Genomic DNA, 20,281 nt, shown 5'->3' on the forward strand with positions numbered 1-20,281 from the left:
TATGCCTTGTTTTTTTTTTTTTTTTTTTTGAGAGAGAGGTTGATCACTGCCCATTTTAGGGATAAGGTAAGGTTGAGCAAGTAAATTAGTTATTCCAAACATACCAGTGACAACATCAAAGTTAAAACCCAGCAGAATTTCATTCCATTTACCCATTACACAACAGTCCCTCCCTTTTCTACTCTTGGGGGTACAAGTCATTTTCTCCCTTGAAAATCCCTATGGATGATAAGCTTTAAATTTAAAAGTTCTAATTAAGACATTAACTACTGCTCAAATTGCCAATTTAATCTTGTGTTCTCAGATTACTGCCATTACAGCCAGTAAAGTCAGGGAGAAAAACTGATTTCTAATCAATGTAGGTATTAGCCTAGTCTGATAACACAGAACGTCTATCAACAAAAGTTTGCTGCATTTTTCAAGGGCAACCTGTAGCCTATCATAAAGACGGGCTGTCTTCATAGTCCAAATTATCATCTTCCTACAGCTGTATTAAGGGAACTGGGTAAGGGGGCAGAAAGGGTGTTTTTCCCCTCTTTGTATTAGAGGGGGGGGAAAAAAGGAGCTCTGTTGCTTGCCATACTTTTGGGATAATTAATTGCTTAGTTTTTATTTTCTTCTTCTGTTCAAAGACCCAGCTTAAGTATACATTCAGGTATAGCCAAATTGTCAAGTGTGCTATTTCTTAGACGAGGGTAACTCAGTTCTGAAAATCAGACAGGTTTCAGTTGACTCCCACTTTTGTTCTAAAATGCCTTGCCTCAGTTTCCTGTGGCAATCTTTCTCCTGGTGCTGTCCATAAAATACAAAGTGTTTTGATAAATCTGTTATCAAATATAAGTGTAAAAAGGCAAACTACAAAAAAAAAAAAATAAAAAAATTGCATTTAACAAAACTTGCTGAAAGCAAAGTCAATTGCCCTGTCTCTCCCACAGCTGTATACCTCATCAGAGAATATTACCACTTTGTACAGGGGTAGAGCTTGAAGCTTAAGAACTGCCTATCTGGAATTAATGCCACAAACACTCCGTTTATTTCACTTCTAAGTCAGTTAAAAGTGATTTTAAGCATTACACAATTTATCTCATCATGTTTTAATTATATTCTTCCTAGAGGCAAACTTGCCCTTGGTTGACACAAATTTTAACATACTGCTTACTAAATATGGTGAGGGCATCTTACTGAGTCATACTGGCTTCCCTCAGTCAGGATACAATAAACACCAAAATACACGGCAGAAGATGGGGGCTCAGAGATCTCCCCGCAACTACATAAAGCTATCAGGAACAGCTTGAGTATGTTCAGCACTGGATGCAAGACTTTAATTTTTTTTTTAAATTTATAAGTGGTTTCACAGACACTCCTTTGAGTCACAAAACAAATTAACATTACTAGCATTATTATTAACATCAAAAACATAACTAGTGCTTTTAATCCAGCATTAGGAACTGTAGAATCCACAGCAATAAATTACTCTGTGATCTTCCAAAACCATAAACAATTGCATGGGCTGGACCACAGGTAAGAATCACATTGACTGAAAAACAAACACAAGTGCTTCATGCAAATACCTAGACAGTTAACCTATAAAACACACAAAAAGAAGGATGTAAACTTTCCAATACAATTAACAAACCTCCAATTTATCAATTTTGGCATAGACGTGGTTCATTTCCAGCACCTTGTCCTTAATGAGTGGAATGGTCTCTTCCAGGATCTCTGATGTATCGCTTCTAATCTGCATTGAAGAAAGAATATCACATGAGAATGAGCTTTGATGATAAATTCTTTACTATTTTTTTCATGTTAATATTTCAAAGTACTTCTACTCTGAAACGATATCATAAGGGCCCTTTGGTAAGTATGCTGTTAAGCAGAGATTGGGAAAAACACATTTTCTCAAGTAATCAGAGACAACAAAACAACCCATAGCAGCTGACAGGGCTCTGACCTCAAAACCAGCCTTCCTCTTCTCCCCAGATTTCCACGCTACTCCTCCCAAGACACTTCTCACTTTCCATTATGAAATGCCGCAGACATGAGGGGTAATGAAGGATTTAAAATGAAAATCAATAGTTTTTGAAAAGGATTTGAGTTAGCCTGTGGCAAATTATCCTCATTCAGGGGTAGCAGGAGGTCACTCTTGGCTATCAACTGGTGCTAAAAGACCATTTACACCTAAATAGTACAATTCAATTTGCAATGCAGTCTGATACTAACACCAAAACAGAGAAAAAGCTTGGTCAGATCTTTGATTACACCACTTGTAGCATCTAGTCTCCAACGGGGGCTCAGGACAGCGGGAATCTTCATGCAAAGTTCTAGTGTAAGCACCTCAGAGAAAGTTTCTGCTCCCAGCACCTGTCAGCTTCCACAACTCTAAGTGCCCTAATGCAGGAATTTTGTTTGGTTGCTAGTAGAACTAAGGTTGCTTGTGACCTCGATATGACAGCCTGAATTTTATTTGAAATTCTGTTAATGTTTGTGTTAGCAAGAATTACCTGATTCCCTACATAAACAACTCTGAGTGTTTTGTTAGGTGGCAGTAAGACGCACCTCCAGTCAGAGGGCTACAGCTAACAACGTACAAAAAAAAAAAAAAAAAGATGGATAGGCCAAGAGCTGGGCTATGCTTTATAAATTTTACTAAGTACTTAGAAATTTTATTGATGATACGACTCTCTTTTTTTTTTTCTTTTTAAAAGAAGTAGTGTTTTTAAAGGCTTAGAATGGACGAAGCTAGATACGTATAAAATGACTCCTAGTAAGATTTTATAGCATTTTTATTACCAGCATGAGTAAATGCAGATCAAGTGCTTAATAGTGCTATAAACATTCTGAGATATGAGATCAAACAGACATATCAAAATAGTACTAGCTTTCTACTGTAAACAAACCAACAGTGTCTCCTGTGTTACTGGTCGTAGCACTACATCCACCCGGCGGTGAAGCAACTGCAGACACAGCCACACGCTGTTATCTTTCCACTATGTGCTTTATATCCAACAGAAAACAAGCACAGACAGATGGGCCACATCCCTGTAAATGGAGTCAGACTTATAATAAAAATGCAAAAAGAACAGAAAATGAAGGAGCTAAAGCAGATGAATTCCAGAGTTGTCCTATTGAATTTTTGGGGGGGTCGATAGTAGGCGGGGGCATGCCAAGCCCAAACCTCTATAATAAAGGAGAAGTGAAAAACAAATTGGTGATCTGAGGTGAGGTTCACACTCAGGTAAATTACATCGGAGTATAATTTGAGCCTGTAATTCCCAAAGATAAGGTAACAGACTAAGAAACTTGTTCACTAATATTCCTCTCAGAAAGAACTACAGCAAAGCCACTCTTACAGCTAAATGCTAGATAGCTTCTGTAAATATAACCACAGTTTGGGATATAGCCAGAAAAAGAGAGATGTTGTACAGACCCAGTACAAAAACTATCAACATAACAAGGTCATAGCAGACACGGAACAAATCTAAACCATATTTATTTGAGGGTAAAAGCAAACAAGCAATACAAGATAGAGGAGAGTTGCTTTTCCAGCAAGCAGCCTGTGATGGAAGGGAATGACATGCAAATATGATTCAAGAAGAGTCATTCTGCAGCAGTCTGCAGAACCACAGCGACAGAGGAGTTCAAGAGGAGCCAGCACACGACAAAGGGAAATGATTCTCTTGGTACAGCAACCTCTCACAAGCCAGGGAAAACAGGACTAGTATGAAACCCCACGTTATAAAACAAGATTTATTTTCCGTTGTGCAATTATTTTACTTCATTTACTGAAGACTTATCTGAGTGCTCAGCACAAGCACCAGAACACAGCAGTCCTTGGGGGAAAATAAGAACAAAACTAAACTCTTCTCTTACTGGGTTTTACTATGCTAATTTGAGGAGTGAGTGAAGGGAAGGGAGGTTTGACTGGACTTTGTCTTCTAATAGTTCAAATCAGCAAGACAAAGCCCAAGGAGGCAGCAAAAGTCACTTAGCAGACAGCACAACCAGAGTATGAATGATGAATTAGGACACACACCAGGAACAGCACATTGCATGTAGGGCAGTGAGACCCAATTCCTGCATACACTGCAGTTCAAGCTGCACCAGTTAAACAAGCATGCATCCTTGGTATTTTGTCAAAAAAAAAAAAAAAAAAAAAAAAAGAAAGAAAAAGAAAAAAAAAGAAAAAAAGCTGGAGCCACAAGTAAAAGTAAAATATAGTGTGCAAATTCTTGTTGTCTCAGGGGTTTATTTGAAAGGCTCTCTGTTTTCTTTATATGTTAACACAAAGTAACATCAAAGAACCACCAGCAAAAGTAGCAGTGGTAAACTGAACGGCTCAGTGGTGAGAAAAGGGAAACCTGAGGTTGGCATGTTCCTAAGAAGTTAGCAAACCCCAGCCACAGCAAACCAAACATAACCTCTTCCCCTCCTTTCCCCAGTGACGAAACCAGGATTCACACCTAGGGTCTCAGGGAGGAGGTTCCCAAACTGTAAGTCCGTGAGACAACGATAAGCAGTTAGCAGCTGGTCTGTGGAACCACTGCAAATCAAGATTTACATACACATCATTTCCCCGGGTTGAGTTCTGCAAGAAGGTTCAGTGGTTTGAGAACCACTAACCTGTGGTTTTATAAACTGGTGGGTACACTGGAGAATCAACATATGTATTTTAAAAAAAGCAGAGTATCAAATATAGAGATTTTATATACATCCCCTACATCCTCTTCAAGGATCTGAAGCCAAAGAAATGGAAGTAGTGAATTTGTACCTAAATCAGGTGTGCATCTCTGAATAGCTATCATTTTCAATCAGGTTTTAAGATACACAAGAAGCACACAGAATTATATCCAAAAGATACAAAAATGACTCTGAAAACAATGTGAGAACAGCATATGTAAGAGTCTGGTTATTACAGTGAAGTTTTTTGCCTTTGTGTCACTGGTTCAAACTGTAGCTCAGTTAAAATCACAAGTTGATAATTACACTTAAGGAGCCGTGAAGCCACTTAAAAGACATTGATTAAACTTTGTTGAAGTCCATGCCCTAAGGAAGGCAAAATGTTAAGTACCTGACACTAACATGTTTCTGGCACAATCTTTTCATTGCAAGATGCTCCTTCCATGACAAGTGTGAGGTATAGTGGGCTGCATTTAGTGTCACTGTAACTTACCTACTGTACAGGTGTCTATTTTAAGTGCTGTGCCTAGCCAGTTATAACAGCGTGACTCTGGAACTAGCACGTTGTCCTCCTAGCACTGAAGACCCAGTTTTTCCCCGTTCTAATATTCAAACCTATGCATCAAGAGTACTTTTAAGTGAAAAGCAGCAGCACACTCAAGGGAGAAAAGCCAAACCCCCGAACGTGAATACTTTACTGAATGCCCAAGTGAAATAAGCAAGATTCCCCTTGTCTTTTGTTGGCATAGACAAAAGACCAAATTATTGCTACGCACAGCAGTTGGAATCAATTCAAGCACTACATTATATTTATCAGATTCCCAGATACCACTTGATGTGCTGCTGAAAGGAACCTGACATTAGAGGTACTGGATTGAAAGGAACAAAATCAGCACGCTAGCTCTGGTGCTTTGATGTTCCCAGGTAAGGTCAATAATCTGCATACTAGATAATTATTCACAGCCTGTAGGTCGTGGAAAAAAATATTTTAATGGGCAAAGCAAAGATAGTGTACTGAAACTAGGTTAGTGTTTTCTGTAGAAAAGGTTGGCAAGAGAAGAAGTCTCATAGGAGGTTTACAAGCTCACTGGATCCATGTGAACAAGCTAACCTTCTCCCATATATTGGAGCCAACAATGTAAGATACATGCCTGATTGATGAGAAAAAGCATAAGGTATATATAAGTCTAAGGTCCCACATAGAAAAAATGAATGAATGAACTTAATAGTAAATCAGGCAGAATACGATCATCAGTGAAGAGCTATTGATTCAAACCTCCTGGTTTGAACAGCTGATGTTACATCACTGAAGCAGTCATCACCTTGCAGGAATGAAGTCAAAAGATTTGGGGCCAATTCCTTCTATTCTACATTTTGCAGAAACTACACGTGCCACACTAGAGAATCTAAAGCTAACAAATATAAGCCAAGATGTATCAAAAAATAGACTGCATGCTCTGAGGTTCACATGCTCCTTTACAGCTATTTTTGTAAAAGCCGAATGGAAAAAGAAGCGCTTTAAACAGCCACTAATACTGAACTATTATTTCAAGGCAGCTATTTCTCCTTTTAAGTCCCCTACTAATCATGTGAGACTGATGAGCTAAGCTTTTGTTTCTTTCCACACTATGTCACTTCCTTCTGGAAGTAATGACGCCTCCCTTCCCTAAGCAAAAAATGCCCCACACGCAATAGAGATGTTGGCTGGTCACTTCTTACTGTTTGAGGTGCATTCAATACTTTATTGCAATTAGTAGTTGCTGCAGTTGATGACATACATACACAAAATGCTCGAAGACAGAGAAGAAAAACATTGTGGTGAGTGATAACGCACCTGCATACGGCTTGCATATCAATGAATTTAGGAGAGAGCCCCTCTAGGTAAACTTGGTGCATGCTAGCTAAACCAGCATTCTATGAAGCACTCAGGAAGTATTAAAATGCAGTGCCATTTCACCTAATTTTATATTTTTTAGCTTAAGGAAGAGAAAGAAAAGTCAGCTGCAAAACCAACATCCATTCTTTGCATATCAACCCCAAAACCCAAGCTGCCTTCAGACAGCATGGCCTTATGCAGAAAGCCTGACAGCCTGACGGAAGCTAAGGAGCAACGCACACCTCTTACTCTAGAGAGCTCATCACAGGCGATCAGGCAGTGCCGATGGCCAGCACAATCGGTGAGCTGCGGATGGAGCCCCGGCCACCAGCCCCAGCCCCGGCCCCAGCGGTAATGCGGCGGGGAGGGGCGGGGCTTAGCGGAGGGGCGTGACCTTGCAGGACTGATGGGCGTGGCCTGCTGTGCGAGGGGCGTGGCCTGGCGGCCGCGCTTACCGCAGCGCCACCTGGTGGGCGACAAGATGGCGGCGGCGCTGTCAAGATGGCGGCCCCGCGGGGCCCGCGCCGACATGGCCTCCGGTGCGCGACACGACACGACATGACACGACACGACACCTACCGCCTCCGTCAGCCCGCAGAAGGCCTCCAGCTGACCCAGCAGCTCCTCCACGGCCTCCTCCAGCGCTGCCACCTGCGGGGAGAAGAACACAGACGGCCCCGCTCGTGTCAGCAGGGGGGTCCCGTGCCCGTTGGGAGGGGGCAGGGTTTATTCTGCATTTATTCTGCATTTATTCTACAGCTCGCATTGGGCGTGAGTATCAAAAAGTGATTTATAAAGTCAATGTGAACGCTGGCAGGGAGGAGGGCACAGAACCGAACCGCACAGGTTCTGCCAAAAGCCAAGGGCCTGAGCACACCCCCAGCTGTGGGGGACAGAAGCCAACAGACTTGCTTTCCCTCCGCTAAATGGGGAACACGCCTTCTGTTCTGAGCATACTTCAGAAAACATTAAACTTTCAAAGTGCATGCAAAACGAGATGGAAATCTGGAAAATGAAGACCACTCCAAATCCTGGACTTCCACTGTAATTTAAATAATTTTAAAATATTGAATCTATTCTCTTGTCCTAGTAACATCTCATATTCTACAAAATAAAAATAACCTGAAGAAAACTTGATTCAAAACAACAAGAGCACAGGGAAACTATCCCGTTTGTTGGAGCTGTTTTGCTCATGTGGTTGTTGTAAAAGTAGAACAGCAAGGGTTGCCTCAGCAGACCTCTTTATCATTTCTCTTCTGGGTTGTAATGAATTATCTAGTTCCTAAATAAAGTTTATTATCCCTTCATCTGGTAATAAATTAGGAAACATGAGTGGCCTCTCAGATTCAAAGTGCAGCTATCAATCTAACAGTCAAGTGAACTCCCTAGATTTTTTATTGCTGCTCCTAGAAATGCCCAGGGACCTTCGAAAATAGGTGAGGTCTCCTCTGCATGAAACAACAGGAGAAAGGGAGTTGCTGTTGTGTACAGGCATCAGATAGGAGAAGGGTGTAGGAAAAAGAATAAGACAAACACACTTTGTCAGCAGTGGGTAGAATGGAAAACACCTGGCTCCAAATGTATTTTGGCGTTACAGCAACTCAAACTTGATTCAGGTGGAAGCAAATGGTAACACTGACACATATGTGAGGTTACCCGAAAGGCTGTGCTTCGTGTAGACTGAAGGCAGTCACTGGCGTGCAACTTCTCTCTTAACTCATAAAACCCATTCCACATCAATAGAGGAATCGTTCTCTACAGAGCCCTACAGAGCCTACATCATCTTTCCAGCATGAAGGTGGTGTTCTTACATGTCCGGAGACCTATTTGCAGCCAACTTTTGCAGCAGAAAAGGTTTGAGGGAACAGTTTCAGGTGTGAAGGTATCCCAGGAGGTAGCTTCTGCACTGACACTAGGATGGTGATAAGGAAGGGTAAAGAGTCTGCAAATCACAGGAGCTGGGGCAGGGCTCAGCTCCTAACATCCTTGTGCCTTCAGGGAGGGAGAGCCAGGCAACGTTCACAGCCTCAGTAAACAAATGAGAGCCCTGATACTGTGCTCAAATGGGTTCAGCAATAGCCAATTTAATGTAATAAATTCCTGCTTATCTGTGGAATGCCAGTCCAGATTTCAGCCTAACAGAAGATAAACATGCAGGTGCACAGAGAACTTGCAGAACTGAAAGAGAATTGAAGCGTGCTGAAAATTTTGAAGTAATTCATGCAAAAGATGTGCAAATGTAAAACACCCATCTTCAATATATATCAAATGTTTCTGCCATCATTCTCAGTTTTTTCTACAGAAAGGTATTTACACATTATCAGCTTGAGAATACCCGGATCATGTTCGTATACAGTGACAGTGGGATAGGCTAGAGGCTGGGATGTACAGCTCTAGAGTAGCTTCCTTGGTTAGCAGAAGAGAAGATAGCTTGGTTTTAATGCAGGGGCAGTCAGATCTATGAACACTGGAGTCGCATTCAAGACAGTGATTCAAAAACTAAGAGGACAAGTTATGATGTCACAAAGAGGAAGAAAAAGGTGACAGAAAAGCCTTAAGCACATGGAAAAAACGCTGCCTGTTTTTGTGAGGGCAAACACAGATGTGTATATAAAGGACAGGCTGAGGATATGTACCTATTGAGCAGAATGCAGACAGGAGCTCTGGCCATGGTCCAAGTAGCAGGAACGTGACCCAACTTGGCCCAAAAGCTGTGCAACCATCTTAGACCAGCATTAAGCTAAGCTTGCGTGTATTGTCTCAGAGAAACTCTTAGAAGCTGTTTTGTGTCAGCTTAGTGACCACACCTGGTGGCCTGCTGAGGTTTTTTCCTGAGCTGCCTGTGTCTCGTGTGAACTCTATGTGAAATTGCCATGGTGGTATAAGCTATCAAACTACATTCACAATGTAATGTCACTTATACAAGATTTAAAGCCTATGCAGAAAAGTTTCCCAAGTTTTGTGTACACATCTGGACAGAAGAAACCTCAAGACACATTACACTCCACAGGTTTATCAGAAGAGATCCATGGATGCTGTAAATCAATACATACATTTCAGTAGTGCTAACATGAGGTTACATCCCCTAACAATCTGTTCTGTGTCTGTCTGAAGTAAAGATTTCTGTGTGGAAAAGCTGTTTTCCTTCTGCTGCTCCTTTGCATGCTTAAATAAAGGACCAGAATTTCCACATCTAATTTCTCCTCAAAAAGAAAGCGCACCACCCCACTACACACAGACTAGCTCTGGAAAGATCACTGCTAAACAGCAGGAATATGCATTCTTTTCACATAAGAAAGAGTTCTCACTGACTGTATGTTGTTGAAAGACACATTTAGTTCGTGGAAAAAAACTGGAAGCTTTGCATCTGAAAGTCTGATTTCTTGAAGTCTTCATAAGGCAGAGAAACAAATTGGTAGCGTTTTTGTTAAGTGTATTTTACAGCAGAGCAATCGCAGTGGGTGGTGCATGCATCAGATGGCCTACAGAACAACTCTATCAAACTCACACATTTCTTGGCAAGTCTTTGCAGTCAGCTTCACAGGCCTGAAGCCACTCACACCGCCACATGTTCAGGGCTAGCACAGTTGGCTTAAAGAGATAGGCCAGAGCCGATACCAGACTTACAGCTTTGAAAAGGCTGTCCAATGGTAGCTATCATGAACTGCATAACTGCAAAGCAAGTGGAAATTCCACTGATTTAGTAGGGGATGCATTAAAGAAACATCCACGTAAAGAAGTTGCACTGGCTGTACAGGCTACTGTCCTGCTCTGCCTGAACGTGCAGACCCACTTCAGGTCAGGTAGGTAGCTTGCTGTTACTAGCTAAATATCCACCATGAGCACCTTGCGTTTGTAATGTGCATAAAGATTCAAACAGCGGAATAGCATGTGTTTAAGGGCAGAAGCAAAGTTTATTGACACCACCAAGAATAAGATTGAGCCAATTCCAAACAGATTCACAGTCCTTAATCTTCACTCTAAGTGTTACACAGCCTGAAACGTAACAGAAGACAACAATAATACAAAACAATAGAAAATAGATGCAAACAAACCTTAACACTATTTCTTCAAGGCATGCTACTACAAGACCACAGTAGGCAAGAAAAAAAAAAGCCACAATATGTCAAAAAACAAAAACAAACAAAAAAAAAAAACTTGGCCCCAAATAATTAGCAGTTACTTATCAATTGCAAGAGAGGAAAACAACATTATTAGGGGCTCAGAACATTTATGACACCTTCAGAAATGGTTAAAAGGGACCTGCTGCAAATCAGTGTAAACAACACATTTACAATTATCTTTAATTAGGTGCTTACTAAGCAGACCATAGGAGTTCCTTGCAGGTGATTCTAGGAATTATTGTATATTTATCACTAAGATCTGAAATAAAGCCCATTAAATAAATTTCAAAGTTATGATGAAAACATGGGGTGCCAAGTCCTCCTTAGTTAAGACAGTAATTTCACAATCACTTTAAAAATTATATAAGCTGACATCGATGATAAAAATAGTCTATCCTCTTCCATCACTCACTTATGCCCCTAAAGTCAACACTTTCCATGCGAGAGGAGAAACATTCTCAGCAGAATGAATCAGAAAGCTATTCTGGGTTGAAAATTAACCATTAATTTCTTTGCCAAATCACGTTAACTCAGATCAGTTCAACTCAATTCATAACAGAGCCACACCAAGGCTAGTACTGACAAAGAAAATAGGTAGTGAGGGGAGCAGTGACATTTGAACGTATCCCAAAACCTTAGCCAAAGGCACAACAGCACCACTTCCAGATGGCATTTTAATGTTCCCTTCTATCCACTGTTGATTCTCCTGTTTATTCATGGAAAGAAAACAAAAAAAAAATAATTAAAACCATTACTTTTTTTTGTAACTTAAGAGGGGAAAAACATGCAGTCTAGCTTTGAGGTTAGCTTTCTTTTCAGACTTTCTTTTATGTATTATATACTGTACCCATAGTAAAATCTGCTCCTCACCACTTCCCTTTGCTGTTGAGGAACAAAGGCATGTAATCTCTTTCCCTATCTTATCTAGGGCTTGGAATAGAGACACTTATGTAACTCCCCCCACTGCTACTTTCACTTCACCTCAACCTGAGTATTATGCTCCCATGCACCCTTGAAACTATTTATTTGCTTTGCCCCAGGATACATATATTTATTTTTTCATTTCTAGATTGTTCCTTTATACAAACATTTGGGTCAGGTATTGTATACCATCAATCCTTCATTCCTGTGATATGTGAATATAACATTGTAACTTATTCATTATAGAACATTTAAAAAGAATCAGCATTAAATATCTTCTACAAAGTTTTCCCAAAAAGTCTTCCACTTTCAATCACAATGTTAAGCTGCCTTTGTCAGAACTTGAAGTGCTCTCCTAGCATGTCATTAAGATGAAAAGGTAGGCACAGAAAACTAAAAATAGCCAAGCCAGAGAATCACACTGCTCTTTATAGCATCACAAACTCAACCAGGAAGGTACGTTTCAATATTGCTGAAAGTTACCAGGTTCTTCAGTACGATATCCTCCTATGCCAACTTCAGAACACTGAAAAAACAATCAATGCATAAAAGGAAAACAAGAATAGCAGAATGGCAAGTGCATTTCAGGACTGAAACTATAAGTCTTTCACAACAATTTGCAGGGTATCTTCATATCAGGTAGGATAATATGCCATGCAGCAGTCTTGAAAGCCTTCATTTACTCAAATCTTCCACTGGAGTCCACAAATACCTTATTTTGAATTCCATCATTATCATAGTTTTATTTGCTACAACTGTTACACAAAATTTAAAAATCATAATGAAAACTAGGAATTATATACTAGAGGTAATTTCTAATTACAAAATAAAAATAATAAAAAGCTAAACTACGGCAACTCTCTATGAAAAGGAACCGACAGCCTTCATTGTGATTTCAGCAATACTGTTTGTGATACACAATAAAGCTGAGCTAGCACGACAAGGCCCACAGGAAGAAACACTTAAGAACATGCCACGAAAGCTATGATTAATCCCTGCGTAGGAAAATACCTTAATTATATCACTGCTCTGAACAAACTACCAATATGTGCAAGGATCAAGAAAGATCAGCATTAAAACAAGTGCTTAATAGCAGCAGAAGATGCCTGAAGGAAACAGAATGACTTGCAAGTAGCAAAGAGCACAGGTAGTTTTTGTGTTCCCTGAACGAACTAACAACTTGGCACTCAGTTACAAAAACACACTATCTGCCATACAACTCTATACACGAAGCTTGTTTTTATTATTTGGCAGGTCCTCTTTATTTAACACCAGCTTGAGTGGTACTTGAAAAAAACAAAAACAAAATCCAAACAGCTGACATGAACTAATACTTCAGTGAAACTTCTTCCCTACTCAGCAGTTCACTCTGCAATGTCATCTTAACCAAGCAGGGAAATTCACTTTTGTAATTGTTAATAACGTTAGCAGTACTTCTTTACAGCCTACTATAGATGCCTGGATGACTACTGGAGTGGATCTGAATCCAGATGTAAGACAAAAGCTGTCAGTGGTTTAACCACATGAAAATTATGTGGATATCATAGACTAAGCATTATATCACCTCCATGAAAATACTGAACATGAAAAACAGAACAGTGATTCCAAAATTTGTATGTAACTGGTCTGATTTATTGCAAAGCACATATAGCCACATTTGGAAAAATGAAATTGATGGAGTAACGATGTAAAGGCAGAGAAATGTGGAAAATACTCAGGACAGTGAAACTGAGGAAAAAATTTCCCTTTTTTTTTTTTTTCCCTGGAGACAAATATAAAACCCAAAGTGAAGGAAAGGGAGAAAAAAAGCTGTTTTGAAGACAGTAATTTTAGTGTTTTTTCTCCTTACAAGAGAAAATTGTAAACTAATGTGCCCGAAGAGAATGTCACCTCACAGCATCTCCAGACTCATGTGAGATAGGAGCTACCTGCAGGTCAGAAAGGGAGATACTTGCAAATGCTCTCTATTTTCTGTTTTCATAGATTTCCTCTCTTTTCTAGGGGAACATGACCTACCAAGTGCAATTTCAGAACCTTCCTCTCTTTGGGATCTGAAATGCTCCCTGCCCTTACCAGCACGGTGAGGGTGCTGTGAGCGATCACCACTGTCACCACCCCGACGGAGCTACGCAGCTACACCGTGTCCCAGAGGGGACCACCCGCACCTAAGCTCCTCAAGCTAAGCATCCTTCCACTCCATCACAGCAGCGCTCTGATCCCGACCTTAGCCGCCAGAGGACTCGGTTTCCACAAAAACAAATGACAGAGTAGCAGCCACATCCATCTGCGTTCAAAAACAAACAAATAAAAAGCATGAAAATCGCTTATTCTGCTCTTCAGGAGCCCAGCTGCTGCTCAACTTGCCCCAGCACCGCATCCCCGACACAGGAGACCCCTGACAACCAGGCCCTCCTTCAGCAAACACTCCCTGTCTCCAAACACCACGAAACCACACCAAAACCCTCCAAAGCCCCCAACCAAAAGCACGAAGGGCACAAAGGCGCCGGAGCAGCAGCAGGGAGCCGGCAGCCCCTCAGAGGGGGGCTCGGTGCCGACCCCCGCAGCCCGGAGGCGCCGCGGGAGCTCCCTCAGAGGGCAGCCGGGGCCGGGCGAGCGCTCCCGCCTCACCTCATCCCGGCACCCGGAGCCCCCCGACCACCACCACCACCACCACCGCCAGCCCCCACCTCCCCCTTCCTACCTCGCTGTCCTCAGCCCCCGCCCGGGGCTCCGGCGGTGTCCCCGGCCGCAGCATCACCTCGCCGGGCCCCGGCCGAGCAGCCGGCGGCCCCCGCTCCGCCCCCGGCCGCCGCTCCGCCTCACGGCCCCCGGCGGGGCCTGCCCGCTCCTCGCCTCCCCTCAGCGGGCCGCGCGCGCCACCCAGCGGCGGCGGGCGGGAGCGCGCAGCGGGTAGGAGGGGGGGGACACCCGCCCAGCGCCCGCCCCCGGGGGGCTCTCTGAGGAGAGGGGCCTCAGGGCTGGTTTAAAGGGCTTGGTTACTGCCGTGCCGCTTCGGTCACGGAGCAGCGCTTCGTCAGGCACAGCTTCCCCCTGCCACACTTAAAAAAACAAATTTCTTTTTCTAGTGATGTGCTTCCACAAGCCCGCACTGCAGGCTAGAGGGGAGGTTAGATACTCAGAGATCAGGTGCTGGACTCAGTGCCGCCTTTTGACTCACTTGGATATTAAAGGCGGCTGCAGCTGGCAGCGCAGCTTTTAAGTGCTCGTAATTGCTCTGTGCCATGCGCTTCCCTGCGTGCAAATGAGAATTTAAACAGCCTGCAGCCCGGTTTCTGTGAGGCAGAGCAGAGCCCAGACCCTGACCCCACACCCAAGCTGCCGAAAGCTCCTGGCATCCTCCCCACAGACAGAGCTGGAGGAGGCACGCTGTGGAAGCTTCTGCAACCTTCCGGATTGTTCTGCGTTAGGCTCCTTTACAGTCCAATCTGAAACCAAAGCAGCATTTTAGACAAAGACAGATGATCAAGATGGCAGATCGAACAGAGACAGAAAGGGCCATCTGTTCATGGTAGCTGTTCTTCCTGCCCTACCTGCTGAGTAATGTGCCTCAAGGAGCGCTGCCTGGAGCAGGGAGAGTGCTCACTGAGAAATCCTCTCAGCTGCAAGGGGTCAGCAGCAGCCCGCCCTCGAAAGGTGCCTGGGCCACACAGCCTGTATGGGGCATTTATACTAGGGTCAAAGGGACTCTGTGGCAGCAGGGACAAAGCAGCATGCAGGAGTTCACACTGACTGGCTTGCGATGTCTAACTGGAGTCCATCTGCAGACAGCCACAGCCCAGGGAGAGGAAAATCTGTTAGACGCTGTGGAGAGCAAACCTGAGCAAAGCCAGATAAAATGTCATCCACTTCCCTGAAGAAACTAGAGCACTAACCAGACACCAGAGCATTAGTCTCATTGTGAATTACTATTAAAAATATTATATAAATACGAAATACTGTAAGAATAGTATATAAAACTACTTTTCAGTGCTTGCAGAGCCAAAGACTACAACAGGCCTGCACTGTCATCCAAAGCTTTTCTTGGCTTTGGGCAACACCATATTATTGCTGAATAATGGAAGAAATTTAAATTCACTTCAGCATTCATAAAGAAATGCCAGATTTATAGCCTGTGGTTTGCTGTGAAGATCAAAGAAATCAGGCTTGAAGAGGTACTTGAAGAAACAGAAAAAAGAGCTACCAGTTTGCAGGGTTTCTCCACAACATCATTTTTTGAGTAGGAACAGCCCCATTGATTTGAATCTACCCTATGTCATTCCTGACAATAGCACCAGACAGACCCTTCTATGCTTCACTTGCGACTTAAAAAGCACTTATCTGAAAAATCGTAAGGTATTTGCAGAACCTGATCTTCCACTGACCAGCACTGCATAGAGAGAAAACACATTGCATCTCTGGGTGTAAATCTCCAAACACTCTTTGTTTCCTTTGTTTCAATTGTGAACTCCCCAGGTCTGGGCAGACTTCTTGCTATGTATTTGCACTCCTTAACAACACAGTCCTGTTCTCTGCCACTCCTTTACCATTTATGCTGTAGTCCCCAGGGGTCTGTACTGTGTATGTTTGAAAGGTGCACTAGATTAAACTCCAGTGTGATCTGGAAAGCATACTTGGGAAGCTTTAAGACCAGAATGAAATAGTTCTGGCTTCTGTTGTACATCACAGATTAACTGTTACGAAACTAAGTTATCTCAAATAGGAGAAAGCATGTGAAGTGGTATGTTTAGAACCAGAGTCATGGGAGTGTCAAGAAAAGACTTAACAAGATCTGCTAGACTAGAAATATTCCCATATTAGAAAAAGCCCACTGCTGCAGTTATGTAATAATACTGAACACGCATTTACAATAGGAAGCCTTTACAGGTAAAGTTCTGCTATAACTGTTATAGTTCTTACATCAGTTGCTTCCTTTACTGCACTTAGCAGTTCTGGATTTAAGTTTAAACACACAGCTAGTCAACACTTATTTTAGATGCCCGGAAAAGAATACCACTAAATTAGATTCCTCCTGATTATTCTATATGAACTGTATCATCCACATGAGCAGTGTCACTACGACACTGCTAAATCTCTCAAGAAAACAGTACTAAAAAGAACAAGATAGACAATGCATTTCTGCTGCTTTGACCAAATGGCTTCATGACCTTTGTCTTACCTGTAAGATTGGGATAAATATTTTATATTCACTATCCTAACAAGTAAAGTATCAGTTTAAATATAGTCAAAATACAGGGAAGGTCACATGTTGAATTACTGACATTTTTTTCAAGCTACCAACTTTGCATGATGACTCAAAGAATCTTATTTTTTCTACATTATACAGATCCAATTAGTAACCATCTGAAATATTTTTGAAAGACAGTAAATAGCATTTCAATATTTAATAAAATGCCCAGATTGTCTTTTGCAAGTAGTTTTTGCATTTAATTTTATCCCATTTACTTTAAGTTTGCAAAGATACCTACTTTTTACAGAAAAAGTATGAAGGATGTTGTTAGATTTAAGCTACTATGATTTACAATTTCTGAAATTTAAAGTTCAAACCTTTTATGTAACCTCATGTAGCATTCAGAAAGTCACAGTAATCTGTTTATATATTCAGTGCTTTCTCCTCAGCATAAAGCTTCCAAATCCTTTGCATCTTCCAACAGAAAGATAAGAACAATTTTTATTTTTTTAACTGGGTTTGCACTATCTAGAATAATAACAAAGAAATAAAATTAAAAAATGGAAAAAAATGGAAACCACTGAAAAATCCAGTGTCTCATAACAGGAATACCCTTCTTGTCCATAGAGGTAACAATGTTACAGCCATGAGTCTAAAACAAGAGGCAAGGCTTGCAAATAGAGATAGTATCTCTTATATTAAGCTGTCAGTCTAATAATAGAAAAAAAATTAGCTATTGCAAGTTCGGTATTCCTCTCTGCAGTATGTTGGGGCATCCTTTACATGTATTAGCATCTCTTATTTGCTTTCTGCTGTTTCATCTTCTCTCCATTTTGTCTTGCAGCTGTGAAAAACTAGGCTGCTTATTTTAAGATCTTCTTTAGGCATGCCAGATTATGAGACAAATTCGTCTGTTTTAGCCACACCAATAGGATGTTTTTATTCAAGTACAAACCCCCGGACTGGATGACATCCCTACCTTCACTAGCTCTCGTCACATCATCTATTCTCATCTGTCCCTTGAACTCTATTCCATGTTTCTGAGCACTGCCAATGCATCTGTGACTATACAAAAAAAAGGAAAATAGTCTTATCAGTAACTGGGTATTACACCAGGTGCTCAAAGAAAGCATTCTGAAAAAAAACTCATTGCACTACAGAGGAAGAACCATGTTCTCCTCTAGAACGGAAACGTGGGTGGTAATAAATATGCACTTAAATACTTTCTTAAATGTAACACAGAGCCCAGCATAAATCTCTCACACTGATGAAATGCAAGGTATTTCCTTATACTTTCAGGTAATAAAGTAGTAGTTCAAGTGGAAAGGAATGTTAATTGGAAGAACAGGAAATTATATCTTATTAGCAACACTTCTAAATGGCTGTAACAAGAAATACTGGTAAAATAGAAAATACTTCCTCAAGTCACTTTACACTTCATATTTCCAAAGCACTTTTAAAAATCAAGCATACTACACTAAGTCCTCGGAGAGACGTTTATCTCCCATTTGACAAGGAAAGTACACAACTGATCTATCATAGCTGCACAAGGAGTCTGAATTCTTAGGTCTCGGCTATGATCTCACCTCTCCAAGAACCAGCTGTAACGTTTCTTGCATACTTCTACAGCATCCAAGAACAATACTGTTACCATCCAACGCATATTTTTCAGCATGTTAGTATTGGAAGCTGTTTATGAAGCTACCTCAAAGCATAAGCATGATTCTAGTTGTTGCATACAACAACCATATCCATCAGAAGTAATTCTGTCAAGTCTAAAACTTGAGTTTTAGCCACAACTAATCTCAAAATAACAAGAAAACTTCAAAGGGGTTATTATTTAGCACTAATCTCAATCTTTCTCCTGTATTGATACCATGTGTGTATTAATTTATTCCTTTTGAAAATTCAAGCAAGTTTATCTGCAACCATACATTAATTTTGAATTTCATAAAATAACTGAAGTTGTAACACCTCATTAAGAGCTTATCACCTTGAGAAAAGTTAAATGCTGTTGGTATTTAAAAGACAGACTGGGTAAGAAACAATCTTGAGAGTTTAGAACAAAGTATTTCTCCTTTGGCTTGAGAGTTAAGATAAGAACCTCACCCTCTGTATAAGGTGAAAAGATAAACGCCACTCACAGGAAAAATATTTGCACCAATAAACTCACAAAATAGAGTAAATGTTTGACTGACATAGTGTCTGTAACTTGTTTCTTTTACTTTTTGCTTACATACAACCTGGGTACAAGTGTAGAGATGAGGTCCCAGTTTAAGACCCACTTTGTGAGAAATGCTGACACTTCTTGGTTAAATTTTATGGGTGAGTGTGAGGAGACCTGTCTCCAGTTTTGTTTTCTCATATTTAGGGCAGAATGCATTTACCTATCTGATTGTGCACTGAGTGAAGACTTTTTTGGGCAGCTAATGGCTAGATAGACTGGCTGCTGTCACAGAAAGCAAACTTGTGATCTTGCAAAGTAGTTTTTCCTCAAATATTGTTCTCACATTTTATTGTATATTTTACAGTTACAGTTCTTCCTCAAGGAGGCAGCAGCAGGAGAAGGTAGTCTTCCTTTCACAATTAGTTTAGGAAAACAACCTGTAGGGATTACAGTGACTTGTAGAAAATGTTTATTTGTACAAGTATACATTGTACAAGTATACATTTTGTTCTCGTTCATTTTAAGTGTCCCTAAATAGCTTCCATACTGTGCGTCCCCCTACAGATTCAGTCCAGGTTAATATTAACATTAGTCCAGCCTTCTCTTGTCCAACTTGAAGAGATCTTATCAGACTTTATATCCTCATGGATACATACCTCCTATGCATTCCTGCAGACACATCCCTTAGTCTCTGCTGCTGCAATAACCTCATGCCATTGATTCTTGGTGGATTTTACTGAAGACAAATTCTCTCAGACATGGAAGCTTGCTGGATGGCACAGAAGCATTAATGGGTATTAATGGCCTAGCCATAGAATCCGTACCCTTGCTGGAAAGAGCACTTCCTACCTCTGTAAAAGTAGTACCTGCATTTAGCATCAGTTTCAAGCAGGCCAAAGAGCATCGTAGCAAGTACATTTGCAGAGAGCTTAAGTCAACACCAGACATATTCTGTGAAACCATACCTTATATGAAATTGTTTCATATAGTCTCAATATATTTTTGACCTCTAGGGAGAAAAAATTCACTATTAATCAAGTAACTCAAAGTTACTAAGATGTGGAAATTGTATTTCATTGCACTTTTTCAATCTACCTGATGGTATTTTATTTCCTCATACAAAACTATTTACACACAGGTTTACTGCCTTTTGAATTATATATTTTTCAGGCTGACCAGTCCCCTACTACCCACTTCTGTCACACAGAAAGAAAATCCTAAAATGCAGATAATTGCTACCACACCAGAATTTTCACACAGGATGAATTTTTAAATCTGACACTGTTTCAAGAACATCCTGCTAACTTCAGCATTCCTTTAAGAAAGGG

At 41.1% G+C, this 20,281-nt stretch overlaps 1 protein-coding gene across 6 annotated transcripts in view; it reads right to left on the reverse strand.

Moving 5' to 3' along the window:
- The window catches only part of BCAS4 (breast carcinoma amplified sequence 4), a 74,774-nt gene extending 60,372 nt beyond the window's left edge, over positions 1-14,402 (reverse strand). For 4 of the 6 annotated variants that reach the window (XR_014318596.1, XM_082773095.1, XM_082773094.1 and 1 more), the window contains exons 1-4: positions 14,300-14,402; positions 13,822-13,882; positions 7,133-7,204; positions 1,637-1,738 (exon numbers count right to left, since the gene is read on the reverse strand). Coding sequence is in view for 3 of the 6 variants with exons in the window: in XM_082773095.1 (XP_082629221.1) it covers positions 1,637-1,738; positions 7,133-7,204; positions 13,822-13,878 (231 nt within the window). In the remaining 3 variants the exon portion in view is untranslated. The remainder of the gene's footprint in view (positions 1-1,636; positions 1,739-7,132; positions 7,205-13,821; positions 13,883-14,299) is intronic. The other 2 variants (XR_014318595.1, XR_014318594.1) reach the window with 2 other exon arrangements.
- Between the last annotated feature and the right edge of the window lie 5,879 nt (positions 14,403-20,281).

Source organism: Aythya marila (genome assembly GCF_965140915.1).
Source record: "Aythya marila genome assembly, chromosome: 16".
Taxonomy (NCBI): domain Eukaryota; kingdom Metazoa; phylum Chordata; class Aves; order Anseriformes; family Anatidae; genus Aythya; species Aythya marila.